Consider the following 16,190-nt stretch of genomic DNA (forward strand, 5'->3'; position numbering starts at 1 on the left):
CAGTTCAAGATCATAGAGAGGAACTTCCATCAATGTGTGAGTATTTAAGAAAGTTTGACTGCTGGAAGATTATCAAATATGACAATGTGATTAATTATACCATATAGCATCTTTTTCCTTTTTTTTTTTTAAAAAAAAAAACAAACATTAAAATTATTATGGTTTTACGTAAAAGCAACATGTTACTGTACTCAACATAAAAAGATAAAATCATTTGATATATTCCACTGTCATTTTGGAATATCTTTGAGACTGTATAGTCCTGTGATCATTTCAAACAAAAAATGTTTATAAAAGATACGTAAGCAATTAGGAAGAGTACATTTTTCAGTCTTTTTTTTTTTTTTCAAGCATTTGAAAAATCTATTTTTACTCATGCATTTGTTTTAGTTTACTATTAATTTTGGTGGTTTTATATTCAAATTCTTCAGCGATGTCTCACATAAGTATTTTAATTTCTCTCTCTTCCGCAGCTAATTCTAATTATGAATTATTTTAATGATTGCTATTTTTAAAATAGCTTGAATTAATTGAAGCAACTTTCATTTATTTCAGTGACCTGAGCAATAACCAGATCTCTGAAACAGCTCCAGATGCTTTCCAGGGCTTACGTTCACTCAATTCACTGTAGGTATCTATTTGACATGTGGAAACAGAAGCTAATTTCTCATACTCTTATAGTGAATTTATTTGAGATTTGTAGCTCTGCAGGATTTTTATATAAATTCAATCAATATTGAAAGCTGTAAAAATAGTTTCAGAATTTTAGAGTGATAATTGAATATTGTATCACAACTGGACATTAAAAAAAGTACATTTTCTTTTAAATATGTTAATGGCAGAGTTGAAGGAAATCAAAGAGTTTGTTTATCCCCCAGATAGTTTTTATTCTTAAAAACAGCAATCCACTTACAGAGATCCCTTGGTAAGGCTGCACACAGTGAGGTGCTAGTTCTGCTGAGAGATCCTTTGTGTGGCATGTCTTTGGGAAAACATGTGATCCTGCCATCTCAAAGGAGCACAAGGATCTTGCAAGTATTAAGTCACTGCTGTTAAATTACCTTCACGAAAATTGAAAAATTATTATTATTATTTTTATATTCAAAATTGCATTGTATATAACCTTCATAACAGCTTTGTTTGCTTTTTTTATTTCATTGTACAGTGTCCTTTATGGCAATAAAATTACAGAACTTCCAAAAGGCTTATTTGAAGGACTCTTTTCTCTGCAATTGCTGTGAGTATTTATTTAATATTTACGCTATTTGGGGGTAACCCAGAAGGGCACACTTGGTAAGAGATAATGCCTGGAAAAGTACTAGCAGGAAATCCTGTGCGTAAGATCAGAGTATAATAAAAACAAATTATGTTTAAGTGAGATGTGGTAGGCCAGCTTGCCATTCATCCACAGATATTTCAGTTAATGTCTCAGCCTAAAATAAATACAATTGAAACTATTATCTTCTTTGGAATTTATAATGGTAAAGTGTATAACATGACAATGACACTGTCTTGTGATGTAAATACTAAACAGTGTGTATAACATTGTAGGTGAGATACAGTAGAAATATTTGGATGCTTTATATACAGATAACATGTAGTGGAAGTACTATGTAGTTGTTTTTAGTTGTACCCATGTAAGAACAGAGTTACAGTAAGTTTCATTGATGACTTTTAATATTTTTGAGACTCTTCAGTGTACAATTCTTTGACTCTATGAACTCTACCTGCTGTTTATTTTAACAGTTCAGAAACTCCCATGTGTAATCTTATAAACCATTTCTATTTGGATTTAATATGGGAGTAAAGAGGAATGTCATGGTGATAAATTTATCAAATATTGTCGAGATTAAGTAGAAAAGGTGGTTGTATTGTGTGACACAGATTTGTGAAATAGGCTATAAGACAACAAATAGTGCTTTTGGAATACATTATCCTAGAATCACTGACTTGTTAATTTGAAGACTGGTGAATTTAGTAAATGGCTTCTTCCCATTTGTTTAGAAGCATTTAATGTCCGGAGTTTATAGCTGATGATTGGCTTTTACTAATAACTCATTGAGAATGGGGGGGGAGGGAAGATGGGGGGGGGGAAGAAAAAAAGAAATTCAATATTTAGCACCACCTAGAGGTTTAACATTTATTTTAGTCAGAAACTAAATGTTGGGGGGTATGTGTTTCTGTTTGCCTTTAAAGAGAATTTAGTTACAAAAACATATTTCAAATTTAAAAAAAAAAAAAAGAAAGAAAAAAAAAGGAAGGGACATATCTGAACTTTTGTTTATTCTATATTAAGAAAAAGTCCATAGCTTGATATATTTTGCATAGACAATACTTTAAATTTCTGCTTGCATGATGAAACTGTTTATCAAAGCATTGATTTTCAAATCCACCATTCCATCTGGATGCAAATGGGAAAAATAATATTTTGTTAGAAAAATGCAACTAATTGAATGTCAAAATTATTTTCTTTTCAAAAGTATGAAGGAGTTGGTTTAAATTGACTTGTTTGTTTTAGCTTTAGAAGTCTGGGGTGTACAGGGAAGAAAAGGTTCCCTTTGAAGATGAAGGATCCAAGACAAATTTGGATATATTCCATGCCACCAGTTTTACTACAACTCTGTTAATGCGGCAGCATGCTGATTAGTAACATATAATTAAAAGTGCCACTGCACATCTCTTCCAGCTAATGAACACAGTGTTCAGTTCCTTTTTTGTTTGTTTGTTTGTTTGGCAAAAGGAACTAATTTTCCTTGCATATACTTGATTTTTTGAGCTTGTTTCTTTGCACAAATACCACATGCATAAGTTCTGCCAGCACATACAATGAATGTGATTGTAGCTGAATATACCTGCCCATTTCAACTGTAAGGCGCAAAAATTTCAAAATAATTTCAGAGCACCTAAGTAAGATATTTAAATTCACTGAACCGCCATATATCATTGTCAATATTTGTTCCTGCATTTCTTGTTCTGTATAAAATGAGTACAAAGAATTATCTGTGAAAAATGTTGAATCTTCATTGACACTGAAAAAATCTTTTATTTGATTGTCTTTCTTTAAACAGATTATTAAATGCCAACAAGATAAATTGCCTGCGAGTTGATGCTTTTCAAGATCTGCACAACCTGAATCTCCTTTCTTTGTATGACAACAAGCTTCAGACCATTGCAAAAGGCACTTTCTCACCTCTACGTGCAATTCAGACCTTGTATGTATGCTTTTGTTTATGGTCATCTTTGGTATGACTTCATATTCTACAGTGTACTCAAAATATCAGAAACTGCTGAGACTAAAGGGAAATAATGTGTGAAATTATTATTTTTTTCTTCATGAAAGGCATTTGGCGCAGAACCCATTTATCTGTGACTGCCATCTGAAGTGGCTGGCGGATTATCTTCATACAAACCCCATTGAGACCAGTGGTGCCCGCTGCACCAGCCCCCGCCGTCTGGCAAACAAAAGGATTGGACAGATCAAAAGCAAGAAATTCCGCTGCTCAGGTAATTTTCTTAGTTCAGCTGCTATTTTTCTTTTATTGGCAAAACCAGTGGTTGTAGAAGTTCTAATGAAGGCAGCTGGCTCTCTACAGAATTATTAAATGTTACAAAATCTTTTTTAGTTCTTCAGCCGAAGGGGGGGGGAAGTCATGGAAGTCATAGCCTATTGGATCACGGAACATTACTACACTTAACACATTTGGCACTATTTCTGAGTAGCATTAAATCTAACAAAGAAATGCAATATATAATACTTCAGAATGCAATGCTGAAGTTATTCGCTACAAGCATCACTGACATAAATCATTTTGTACAATTTCCACAAGGCTCTGGAGTACGTGAAAGATCTAAAAATTTCTAGCTAAATATGGAAACATGACACATTCATTTTATACAAGGAGCTTACCTCATACTGAAATTTACTGTTTTCTTTTTCTAATCTTATTCCATTTCCTACTTACATTTCTCTAAATCCTTAACTTTTTGTCATATGGTATCCAGCTGTTCCAGGTGCATTTCACATTCTACAATTTATTCACTCTCAAGTGCAAATACCAGATGAGAACTGTTTGTTATCCATGTTCCGGATACATTTATGACTATTCACACTTTGTTGTTTATCAGCTCTTGTTGTGAATACACATTTTTTCATTTAATTATCTGTAGTTAACTGTAGTCCATACTTAATCTAATAAAACTCATTCTTTGCTTGCTGACATTCAGGTGCATCTTCTATTTTTTTTTTCTCTTTATTTAGCTAAAGAACAGTATTTCATTCCAGGTAGGTTTGGCTCTGCAGTAAGATTGACTAACTGCAGATACTCTCTCCCTTTCCTCCCAAAAGCAAAGTTTGCTATAGTTTTTAGGAAACTGGTGCATGTATATTAACAATAGCAAATACCTGTAGCTAGACATAGCTTTCATTTGTAGATTACTAGTAGTTCTGATTTCTGAATATGAGAGCTTAGCATGCAGCTCCATTTACAGTTTCTCTCACAAATTTGCACACAACTCACCAAAATTATACCCTTGTTTAAATTATGTAGAAGGTTGCACCTGCTAGTTCATATTTCAATTCACACCTTTACTTACCTTGTACCTTGCGTTTTCTGCTGCTACTGTTTTTAAAATGTAGCTCCTGAGCTGCTTTTAAACACAGGAATCCATACTACTGTCAAAGAGCTAGTACAACTTAAAATAAATTTTACAAATTAATGTTTTCTTGCCTTGCTTTCATGCTCTACACTGTCTGCAGCTACTGCTTGCTCACTCTCCTTGTGTTTGTGAAATCACAGTGGAATGCTTATAAAGGAAAGCTAATATTCATTAAAGGCATTCTGTGGTGACACATGAGTCACAATTAATCAAAAATGTTTTCCATTAAAGAAAATATTACTTTAGATTTGGGGTGAAACAGTAATTTACACGCTGATTAAAGCTACAATAAGCCTATGATATTTTCACAAAAGATTAACTGATGTTGGCCCTAGCTCTTTGAAATATGTTTCTTTATTTATTTTACCTTGCTTGTCAGGTGTGTGCACTGATTTCTTAATTAAAAAAAAAAAAAAAAAACAAAAAAAAACGCATTATTTTTCTAACAGATTACAAATAATTTATTGGCAAAATAAACAAGGGCATAATAAATCTATTGATGAATTACAGTATGTGATCTGCAAGCAGGGTTTTCTGCCATAGTTTAATATCCAGACAAATATCTACAATAATTGATTATGACACCAGTGCACTTGTTCTTTCAAGTACTACAGGTATATTGTCATTGTGCGGTGTCTGAAGTACTGATTTATTGATTGGTCTTAGTCTTTGTCTTTTAAACTGCCATGTTTAACAGCTCTTCTCCTAATGCTGTGTGATGTGTTACTTAAATTTTCAGCAATTATGTGAGTTCTTCGTGCCTTCATACTAATATGTTGGTTAGAATATGAAGAAAAGACAAACTGAAATACAAAAGAAGGCAGCAATTTGTCAGGATTGGCAGCTGCAAAAATGTGCTTTAAAGCAGCATAAAACAGAGAGGGATACAGTTTCTCAAACCTGTAGTTACCACTCAATTTCTTAATGAGTACAACAGCTGTATTCCTGCCACAGAGTGACTTCTACTCAACCTTGCCAGCACAACTTTTGTGTCTGAGTTAGAACTGTTTTCTTGCCAGCAAATGTCTTCACAGCTTGTTTATAATATGGCCACACATGCAGTTTAGGTTTGTTTATGTACACTTTTAAAAAATGCTTTTCCTTTAAAAAAAAATATATATATATATCATTCTGAAAGTGCTGCTTCTTGAAATACAGCTCGTATGCTTTCTCTTTCCATCAGGTTATCAGGGAGATGCTGCAAGAAATTCTTTCGGTTGTTGAAGATCTTGTCCCTGAATATTTTAGTTTTTTACTTTGAACTACTAATAGTGATTTATTCTGGACACAGAAGAAAAATAAATTAATTGTAGCCTTGCTCATCAGCATTACAAAATGCTAAAAATGCTTCTCTATACTTCAGTAAATACAGTAAAAATATTAACGTTTCTTTAAAAAATCAAATATATTTTAAATATTTTTTTAAATACGTTATAGTGAGATCTTGCTCTGTAGATACTAGAAATTCCTTATAGAATTTCAGCATATTAATTTGGAAGACTAAATGTTAAACAAATATTAAATCATGAATTTAAAAAAGTAGTTTATCTGCTAGCTCATAGAAATATTCCAGCTAGCTATATTGTATGTGTTACTTAGATATTTGCAAATACTAATCATAATAATAAATGACGACTGCTTTTTCTTCCCTTGAGCTATCTGTTTCTCCCATGTTTCTTTGGTTTATTAAGTATTTTAAGTGGCATAGTGTGCATATACATTCAAAGAAGCAGAACAGCTTCTAACAAACAGATTTTAAATAATGAAGAGATGTGCATGGGAGACATAATTTTCCTATATGAAATTTGTAATTAACCCCAATCTTTTCTTCATTTTTTAATGCCACTTAAAATTAATTATTTTTTCTCTCTGCTGAAGATGGTACCCCTTAGCAACATCCCCTAATCAAACTAAAGTTAAGTAGGGAACATGAGAGCTTAGTTCATGTTTTTGTCTTAATTGGGATTACTCTGTCTTTCTTTCCTTCTTGGCTATCTTTACTTTTGCAGGAGTTCACCATTTTGGCTGTAAGTAGAGTTCAGTGTCTGAGCTAAATCACAATGTACCTCCCAGCCCTGATGCACCTTCTACTAGTCTTTTCACCTTTGTCCAGGAAGAACCCACAGGTCCTTTCAGCTTCTCTTTGTTTTCTTTGTCACCTACCCTCAGTTCCTTACTGGATGTTTTCTCCTGATCTGTTTAGGATGTTTTCTTTGACTGACTGGGAAATGGTGGAGGAAACTTTCAATGTGGTTCTTTTTCCTTTTTTTTTTTTTTTCTTTTTTTTTTTTTAAATTGTACATTAATTTAATCTGTGACAGTAATACTGTTACTGTGGCACTGGACATTCAGTGAAAAGAATGCCATGTCATGTAAGCAAGTATTAAACTTCAAATGCTTCTATAACTTATACCTACTCCTTCCTCTTTTCCCTTGCTCTTATCCTTGGCCTAATGGATGCAGTTATGATAATGTAGCGAGATTTTCTGTTGTGCTTGATCTAACCATGTGGTTGTGAGGTATGAGTAAAACATGGTTCTGTCAAGCACCATGGAACGTCACGCAGCTTTCTACAGCATGGCATGCTGCTGAGGCTTAAGTCAGGATCACACATTTTTTTTAAATTAAAGCTGAAGATAAGACTTTCAATCTTATGTGTTTGAGACGATGTGGAGGGCTGGGACAATAAAAAAAAATAAAAATCACAGAGGTTAATGAAGTCCAGTCAACAATACAAATTTGTAACACAAGAAAGAGAAAAGGTGGCATTTATTCTTGATACTGTGAAAGAAAATAAATTCTAAAAGAATCAGTGGCATTTGTGTGATTAGCTCTAAACAAGGCTAGATTGGCTGACAACACAATCAGCAGAAAGTACAGCTGTGAAAAGCTCAAGTTATGTTATCCTGTTATGTGAAATTAGTCACGGTTTCTTTTTCCAGCATATCTTAAGCCCCTATACTTAACCCTCTCTTAAAGCCCCTGTGTCTGTTCAGTATCACAAAGTTTATCATACACTTCCCAAGTTGCCCACCCATTATCTGCATTGCAGACATCTTTTCAACCTTCTCACAAGAAACAAATCTCCTACTTTATTGACTCAGTATTTGTATTTTGACTTGACTCTTCCACAGGCACTGAAGATTACAGATCCAAATTAAGTGGAGACTGCTTTGCAGATTTGGCTTGCCCTGAGAAATGTCGCTGTGAAGGGACCACAGTGGACTGCTCCAATCAGAAACTCAACAAAATACCTGATCACATCCCCCAGTACACAGCAGAGTTGTAAGTTGAACCCATAATAAAGCATTATTTGCTTAAGGAAAGACTATCTAAAATTTTCAAATATGAAACCACAGCTTTACTTTTCTGAATAACAAAAGTTTACCTGTGTTGAATTTCAAAGGTTATGTTAATAACCTCAGATGTTAATAAAAATGAGTTATGCACAATTTCTGTACCATTAAGCCTTAAAAATTATGATAAGGTAACTAACTATTCTACAGTGCCATTCTCCAGTACACAAACTACCCACATGGAATTTTTGGAAAGGTGGTGGGATTTATTATGCTTTTTATTTTAACTACAATGTCAAGTAGGACATCCAGCAACCAGGGTTCCATCTTAAAAAGCACTACCTAAGTGTTAAATAAAACAGAGCTGAATCTTGTTATGCAAAGCTCACATTATGTGTCAGGCAGGAGACCAGAGGAAGATAAACCAGACAAGACAGAGTTGGGTTAAGATGAGATAATAATATAATGAACAGAGATGAGCAGAAAAGATGTCACAGATTATTACTTGCTTAACAAGTGCCATATGGGAATGATCTGTAGGCATTACAACTGAAGTAGTGTTCAAGGAGGGATTCAAAGATAAAATTAAGACAGCTTTACAAGCTTTTCCCATGTGCAAAGCACAGTGAAGGGAATGCAGAGAGATGCTTGAAGAATCAACAGAAAGGCAGGAGATGAAAGTGGCCATCACTGGCAGAGCAAAGAAAGGAGGAAATAGCTGTTTTTCTTGGAAGATTTAATGTAAAGAAGAAGGAAGAATGTTAAGGTGCAAAAGATGTACTTTGATTTGATGTAGTAGAGGGGGGGACACAGAGAGATGGAGACAGAAGTGCTGTGATCAAGTTGTGACCCACAAGGGTGAGATGAGAAACAGTATGGCCGATATCTTCAAAGACAGTCTGCAGCTGGCATCAAAGCCAACTGTACAGCAATGAATAATGAGACCATGGTTAGGGTTTTTGAATGTCTGGGTGGGAAAAGGAATTTTAAGTTGAAATATTGTATAAATAGAGATGGAGATTTTTGTCTGACTGAGCCAGGAGAAGGAGTTGAACTTGGTGATGTTAGAATTAAAGATCTGAATGGCAATTCTGATTGTACCTAGAATGATAGCAGATTCAAGAGAAAAAACGGCATATGCAGTAGAACCAAAGTGTAGTTTTTGGCCACATTTAAACTGTTGATTTCACTGTAAAGTTCAAAAGAAGACAAAAATACTCATCAAAATTATGTAATGTGCTACAATATTTTGACATTTTATTCTTTAATTCAAGAATACAAACTGATGAAATGGGTAGCAGGTCAGACTGTAGGAGGAGTACATAAAGTAATGGATGTAAAAATTATAGTTACTGAACCAAGCAATGAGAGTTGGAGTTGCTGAAGTGACAGGCATGCATTGTTTTGATTCTTAACAGGATTCCCATTTAATTCTCTCTGCTATGAAGAAATAATACCCTTAATTTAGTGTCTTAGTCGTTGATTTTCCTATTCATTTATTTACACATGGAAGATAAACTTTGGAGTGTTTTCTTTCTGTAATTATGATCCATATATATTGAATTCAGAAGAAACAATGAAATCATCAACCCTCATCTGCTGTATATCCTAAACTCTCTAATTTCAGGCAACAACAACAACAAAAAAAATATGTTTGACTAAAAGATAATTCATATCTGGTTACAGCACTTCTTTCAAAGAAGCATCCAGTCTTGTTTAAAGGTATCAGAGGATAAAAATATACTATCTCCCTGAGAATGGTACAGAAGTTAATCGTCTCCCTTCATCTATGTTAAAATCTTTTAAAATGAAAACATCACTTTCAGCTGGAATCTGCCTCTCTTCATTTTCCATCATTGCTCCTTTTACATTTTTTGCTGAAAGAGCTCTTTTCTATTCAGTACTTCATCAAAGTAAGATGGTCTTCAAATTTAACAATCACTTTTCAACCTTTTTCTTGATAATCCATAGAGATTGTTCTCCAAGTCTTTTGATGCAAGAAAATTTTCAACAGTCTTGAAAGTATTTTAGAAGGGCAGTGAGATTATTTCTGCATTTTTCAACTTCCTCTAAAAATCCAATTGCCATAGCTTGGAAACAAAGATCTAAAATGTCAAGATTTCTTTAGATTTCTCTGGCAAACATGTTTTTCTCAAATATATTGTCTGGAGATCTCTGAAGTCCAGGTTTCTTTCCATCCCTTATCCCACAACATTTTGAAAGTAACAAGAATCCTGGAACCTCTAAGACAATATGGCTTTCAATCAGTAGAAGATAACATAAGGAAGAAAATAAATATTTTCTTAGTCTGATATAAGAAAGTATCTTCATTTGGCAGTATCATAATATATGGTATGGAACATGCAATTTAAAGATGACAAACTACTTTTATCTCTGTCATTCTAGAGATGATGTAGTGAAAAGTATTGCTCTGGTCCACAGCTCAGGAAAATTTGTGATGCTTCTTTTAAATCTATTTTTAGAATGCTATATATATTTAAAATAATTTCTTCTTTCTGTACTCACATCAAATGGCAAACTTTGGTGTTTCAGCTCAAAAAATTTCAAGGAACAACAGGAAAGTTTCCTGAAAAGGAGTTTGAAGGTGGTTTTTTTTTTTTTTTTTTTTTTTTTTCTCATCACAGTTTCTCCTACCTGCTTATTTGGCCATATAAACTGGCTAAAGTATTGATTATATAGATAACAACAGTAAAAAAAAAAACAAAACAAAACAACAAAAAAAAAAACTGTATCTTCAAACTAGTTTGTTTAATAATAATAATACAGTTCAAAAGCGATACTTGATTGTGAAAGGTGAAAAAATGTTTGAACAATTCAAGTGCTAACCATTTCTGTTTTGTTGCTTGCTCATAGTCTTCCAGAAAGCCTGGCAAATCTGCCACTGAAGTATTTGAGATAAAGTACAAGTCTGTAAATGAGTCCCAGAAATAAACTATTTTTCAGGCAGCATACCAATATATGAGAAAGCAAGCATTTGATAAATTACTCAAGCCAGAGTCTCCAGGAGAAATTCTAAATAAAAGTAATTTTAGTCCTATTCATTCATTTTTTAAAAAATCATTGTACAATATCCAATGAAAAACCAGATCCTAACAAGATAATACTTCAGGTTTTGAAGCCTACAGAATATCAATGCAGTACATAGCCTTCCAATAAGACTTAACACTATAGACAAGATTTTGGTATAATAGCTAACAGTGAAAAGCATAAAATGAAAATGAAAGCCAGAACATTTAGACATCATCTTCAAATGCTTTTTTGTTTGCTTTTCTGTTTGGAGAATTTTATTCCCCAAAAAAAAGTACTGAAATTCCACATTTATAAGTATTTTTAAGATCATTTTCATGATCCGGTAATTGGCAGATAGCAACTGTCATTATTACCTTTATCAGTAGAGCAATGGACTCCAGAAAGGAAGATACCACCACATGTAGTAGTTTTCCAATCATCTGTGATAATTTTGATTCCTGTGTATGCAGTATCACTTACAACAATAATAGAATGAAATCTTCTTGCACAAGTATTTAATAATTCCATATCTAAATCCAGCAATCTCTAGCTATAGACATGTCATGTGATCCATGTGGTCCTTTTTCTGACCACAAACATATAGTTTGTAACTCTTGATGTCCCTTTTTTGTGGATCTGTCCTCAGTGATGATGCATGTATTGTGGTATCACCATAGATACAAAGTCTGAGAGAAGATATTATTTGTGTTACAGTTTTAACCAAAGACAATGGAGTGAATCAGCCAATGCTTCTTTTCCATTATAGGAAAGCATGGAGAAACTTCTCAAATACTCAGAATCTTCAATATACATGGGCAATTCTTAAATTTGCTCTCTAATATCAAAAGTAGACTAACACTAGTTTAAATAAATTAAAAATTCAAATCCTAGATACTACATTTGGAAGACTAATTAGCAGCACAAATATAAGATTGAGGAATAAGTAGGCTGTAGTTCAAGAAAAAAGGCTATTGTGATGTTACCATACATGTTAAAGATGACTGAGTGCCGCTTGGCACTGCTACACATTTCATTTGGGGATGTATGTGTAGGCGTGTAGCACGTTATATGAAGTAATTGTTTTGTAGTATATAACAATAATAAAATATTATCTGGATTGCTGTGTTATAGACTTCAGTTTTCACAGTACGGATCATGTGAAAAAAAAATAAAGGAGTCAAAGAAAAAAAAAAAAAAAAGCTTGAGAGGTTGGCCCATGTGAACCTCATGAAGTTCAACAAGGTTGAGTGCAAGGACCCTCATCTGGGCCAGGGCAATCCCAAGCACAGATATAGGCTGGGCAGAGAATGGATTGAGAGCAGCCCTGAGGAGAGGGACCTGGGGGTGTTGGTTGATGAGAAACCAATGTAAGTCAGCAACGTGCACGTGCAGCCTGGAAAGCCAACCATAACCTGAGCTGCATCAAAAGCAGTATGGCCAGCAGGATGAGGGAGGTGACTCTCCCTCTCTACCCTGTTCTTACAAGTACTCACCTGGAGTGCCATGTTCAGCTCTGGGGACCCCAGCACAAGAAGGACATTAACCTATTGGAATTGAGTCCAGAGGAGGGTCACAAGGATGATCAAAGGACTGGAGCACCTCTCCTATGAAGGCAGGCTGAGGATGTTGGGGTTGTTCAGCCCTGAGAAGAGAAGGCTCTGGGGAGACCTTAGAGCAACCTAGAGGGGGCCTATGGGAAAGCTGGGGAGGGACTCCTTGTTGGGTGTTGGAGTGATAGGACAAAGGGGAATGGCTTTAAACTAAAAGGGGGTAGATTCAGATTAAATATTAGGAAGAAATTCTTTACTGTGAGAGTGGTGAGGAACAGGTTGCCCCAAGAAGCTGTGGATGCCCCATCCCTGGCAGTGTTCAAGGCGAGGATAGATGGGGCTCTGAGCAACCTGGTGCAGTAGGAGGTGTCCCTGCCCATGGCAGGGGGGCTGGAATTAGATGGTCTTTAATGTGTCCCTTCCAACTCAAACCACTCTATGACTCTATGGTCTATGAAGAATGAAAGGATTGAATTCACTTGTGTGAAAGAAACTTTAGGGACAGATATGCTAACTTATTTTTAATATGTAAAAGTTTGTTGGAAATAAGAAGAAATTGCCTTTTTCTAGTGGGGTTAGAATCATTTGCAGTACAGTACAGCAAGGAAGAATTATTAGAATTAATAGATGTCTTCACAAGCAAGTCATTCTATCAGATGATATAGCACTTGAAAATTATTTGAAAATGTCAGCTTTTATAGAACGTTCGTTGTTTCTGTTGTTCATTGTTTCACAGAAAACAAACAAAAAAAAAGAGGCAATTTACAATGATGATTTTACTTTGTTAATTGCTGCTGTGCAAGGGTTTATTTGCTATGGTCCCAATATCACATTAAGTCATACAGCACTCATTTTCAGAACTGGATTTTTTTTATTATTATTAATGTCCGTTGTACTTCAGTATAGTATAAAAATGTTCTATGTATATCCAAAAACGTCTTCCTGTCTTCTCTCAGTTTGGTTCTGTGCCGAAACTATTGTACTGCCATACCTTCAGATTTACAATCTTAATTTCCCTTTTGGCTATCACTGAATGTGAGCAGGAAGAAAGGATGAACAAGCAGCTTTCTCCTGTTTTCTAAGTTTTGTTTTGTTTTGTTTTTTAATCTTTTCTTGCAATAAGGTAATTCTGAAAAGCATTCTGGTTTAAGAATCATGCTAAATTCCATTTCACGTTTTTTTTTTTTTTTTTTTTTTTTTTTTTTCAGTCATCTCTTTTCCTTCCTATTTAAGATCTCTAAATAACAGCTAGAAAAACATGCTTCCTTAATAAAAAGACTCCATTAAAACATTGTTTATATATATAATTATAAGGACACTGGGTCAGGGCACATATTTTTTGAAATATAGATGGTCCTCTAACCCAGCAGCCACTAAAGGTACACTATACTAGAACAACCTTGACACCTGGGCAGGAAAGATAAAAATCCATATAATCTTTCAGGCAAGTATCTGTTGCTTAGCCTCTTGTTACAAAGCAACACTTAAACAATTTCTTGCACAATTTCTGCATTGATTTAGTGGTCAGAAGATAAACCATGGTCAGAGAAGTGTTTTTAAATTCTTCAGAAGACCTATGCACTATGTTTCAGTCTGTATTCCAGAGAAGCAATGAGCATACAGTAATTATTTCCTTCTTGTAAATAGTGTACTGTGAGCACCTCCAGATGTCTGGCAGACCCGACCTGACATCCTTTAAAGAACAGTAAACTAGTCTTCAGTGGCTTATATGTATTTATTAAATATTTTTATTTATAAATTGTCATGGAACCCTTCCCTAGCTATATTTTTGTTTTTCTTCCCTTAAAAGGAAAATTAAAAACATCTTAGATTTCTCTGCAGTTTTAGTTGTATGGTACTTTGTGATCTGTTTTTGATTCCATGTGTCTTATGTATTTCTAATTTTAACTAATGAGAATGTCTCATTAATGTCATTCATGGGAATTATCAGAATTAGAAGTGTCAGTATATACTGAATTGTTCTTTAGCTACCAGTTGAATACCAGCTATTAAGTTAAACCATTCTGAAGAGCTTCCTTAGTGTGGAACATACTGTACCAATGGCTAAATATTTTTTTCTGAAATTGATGTCATTTCTTGTAGGCGACTCAATAACAATGAATTTTCAGTCCTGGAAGCTACTGGAATATTTAAGAAGCTTCCTCAACTGCGTAAAATGTAAGTGCAACTTCATTGACCTTGTCTATTCAGATAGCATGTTAGCTACCTGCTATGTTTCCTTTGATAGTTTTCATCTATGAATGACTCTGTATGTTCTAGTCAAAAATCAAGAATGGGTTTAAATGAATCACTGAGGTAGATCAGAGATGGCAGTTCTTCTCTATGGGACTAGACATTTCCAGTAACAACTTCTCATGGTATAGCTCCAGCACTTTCACTGCGTTGTCCAGCCAGTTGGTCTGTTATGCAGCCACAGCAGGGAGCTAAGCATAAGCTGCTCAGAGAAGATTCCAGTAATCTTTTGTAACTTCCTGTACTACTCCCTAACCAGGCAGTTTTGCCTCTTTCAGCACATTCAAGACATGCATTTGATTCTGTGCTTCATTAAACTGTCATTAGAAGAGGGGAATGTCAAAATTACATAACGGAGAAAAGAAAAAAAGGTTTGATCCATGTAAATCCATGTCCACAGCTGATGTTCCAAGATTTGTTTATAGTCTTACCAGTTGCAGATGTTATTAACAATAAACCTATGAAAAGTTTTTCTTTAGGTATATGGCAGCCATTCAAGAGCAGATCATTTAGTTACTTAGTGTTAGTTACACTAAGTTAGTTACACTTAATTAGCGTAACTAAGTAACTTAGTTAATTTAGTTACTTAGTACTGTGCTCAATCTTTTCAGGATTAAATCCAAGCATAAATAGTAAATGAAGAAAGGTGTGAGACAAAACAGATTAATGAAAATGATGCACTGCTTTTTTGAATGTAGTCACCCAGTTACTACCACTTGTAAAAATTCACTCTATGCTACTAGTGAATAAAATTCCAAGAGGAACCAACTACTAATAAGTAGTAATCTACTTATTAGCCTTATCCACATCCTGTCTGGCAGCTGTCATGATCACAATCAGTTAAATACTTATCACTGATTTTTGAGGTAGAAGACCAAAGATTTAAAAAATTTTGCTTTTTACTTATCCAATTAGGTATTCTTGGTATAATTTGGGTCTGCGCTGAGATACTTAGAGAAAGAATACAGGAATGCATGGCACAGCAGTGTGTTGTACAGTAGATACCTTGTTTTCTTTGTTCCTTAAGCATCTCAGGTTAGCACTTTTTAGAGCTACAACATGCCTTTGAAATAAATAAAATACTTGAAGTAGCATACAAATACACACAGACGTCTATTCTTCATATTTAAGAAAAACAGATAAAAGAGAATATATTTCTAGTAATTATGTATCAAGCTATGAAGCTAGGTTAATAGACATTTCATGTCTAAAGCTGGTTTGTCTGCTACTTTTTAGTTGAGGAGAATGTGTTCAAGACAAAAGAAAAAAAGTAAAAATATTAATCAGTCTTAGCACAGATGTCTGCTGGAACCCCCAAGAGCTTTGAGTTGTATAATTGAGGAAGAACAAAATTGGGAAAATTTTATTGCAAAGTTAACATTTTTAATATTAGTGTTCCATAACT

The 16,190-nt window shown here is 34.3% G+C and overlaps 1 protein-coding gene across 7 annotated transcripts in view; it reads left to right on the forward strand.

Moving 5' to 3' along the window:
• The window catches only part of SLIT2 (slit guidance ligand 2), a 255,689-nt gene that overhangs the window by 180,172 nt on the left and 59,327 nt on the right, over positions 1–16,190 (forward strand). For 6 of the 7 annotated variants that reach the window (XM_068680008.1, XM_068680003.1, XM_068680007.1 and 3 more), the window contains 7 exons: positions 556–627; positions 1,166–1,237; positions 3,069–3,212; positions 3,341–3,504; positions 4,259–4,282; positions 7,791–7,941; positions 14,636–14,710. In XM_068680008.1, coding sequence (XP_068536109.1) covers positions 556–627; positions 1,166–1,237; positions 3,069–3,212; positions 3,341–3,504; positions 4,259–4,282; positions 7,791–7,941; positions 14,636–14,710 — 702 coding nt within the window. The remainder of the gene's footprint in view (positions 1–555; positions 628–1,165; positions 1,238–3,068; positions 3,213–3,340; positions 3,505–4,258; positions 4,283–7,790; positions 7,942–14,635; positions 14,711–16,190) is intronic. The other variant, XM_068680004.1, reaches the window with a different exon arrangement.

Source organism: Anas acuta, chromosome 4, assembly GCF_963932015.1.
Source record: "Anas acuta chromosome 4, bAnaAcu1.1, whole genome shotgun sequence".
Taxonomy (NCBI): domain Eukaryota; kingdom Metazoa; phylum Chordata; class Aves; order Anseriformes; family Anatidae; genus Anas; species Anas acuta.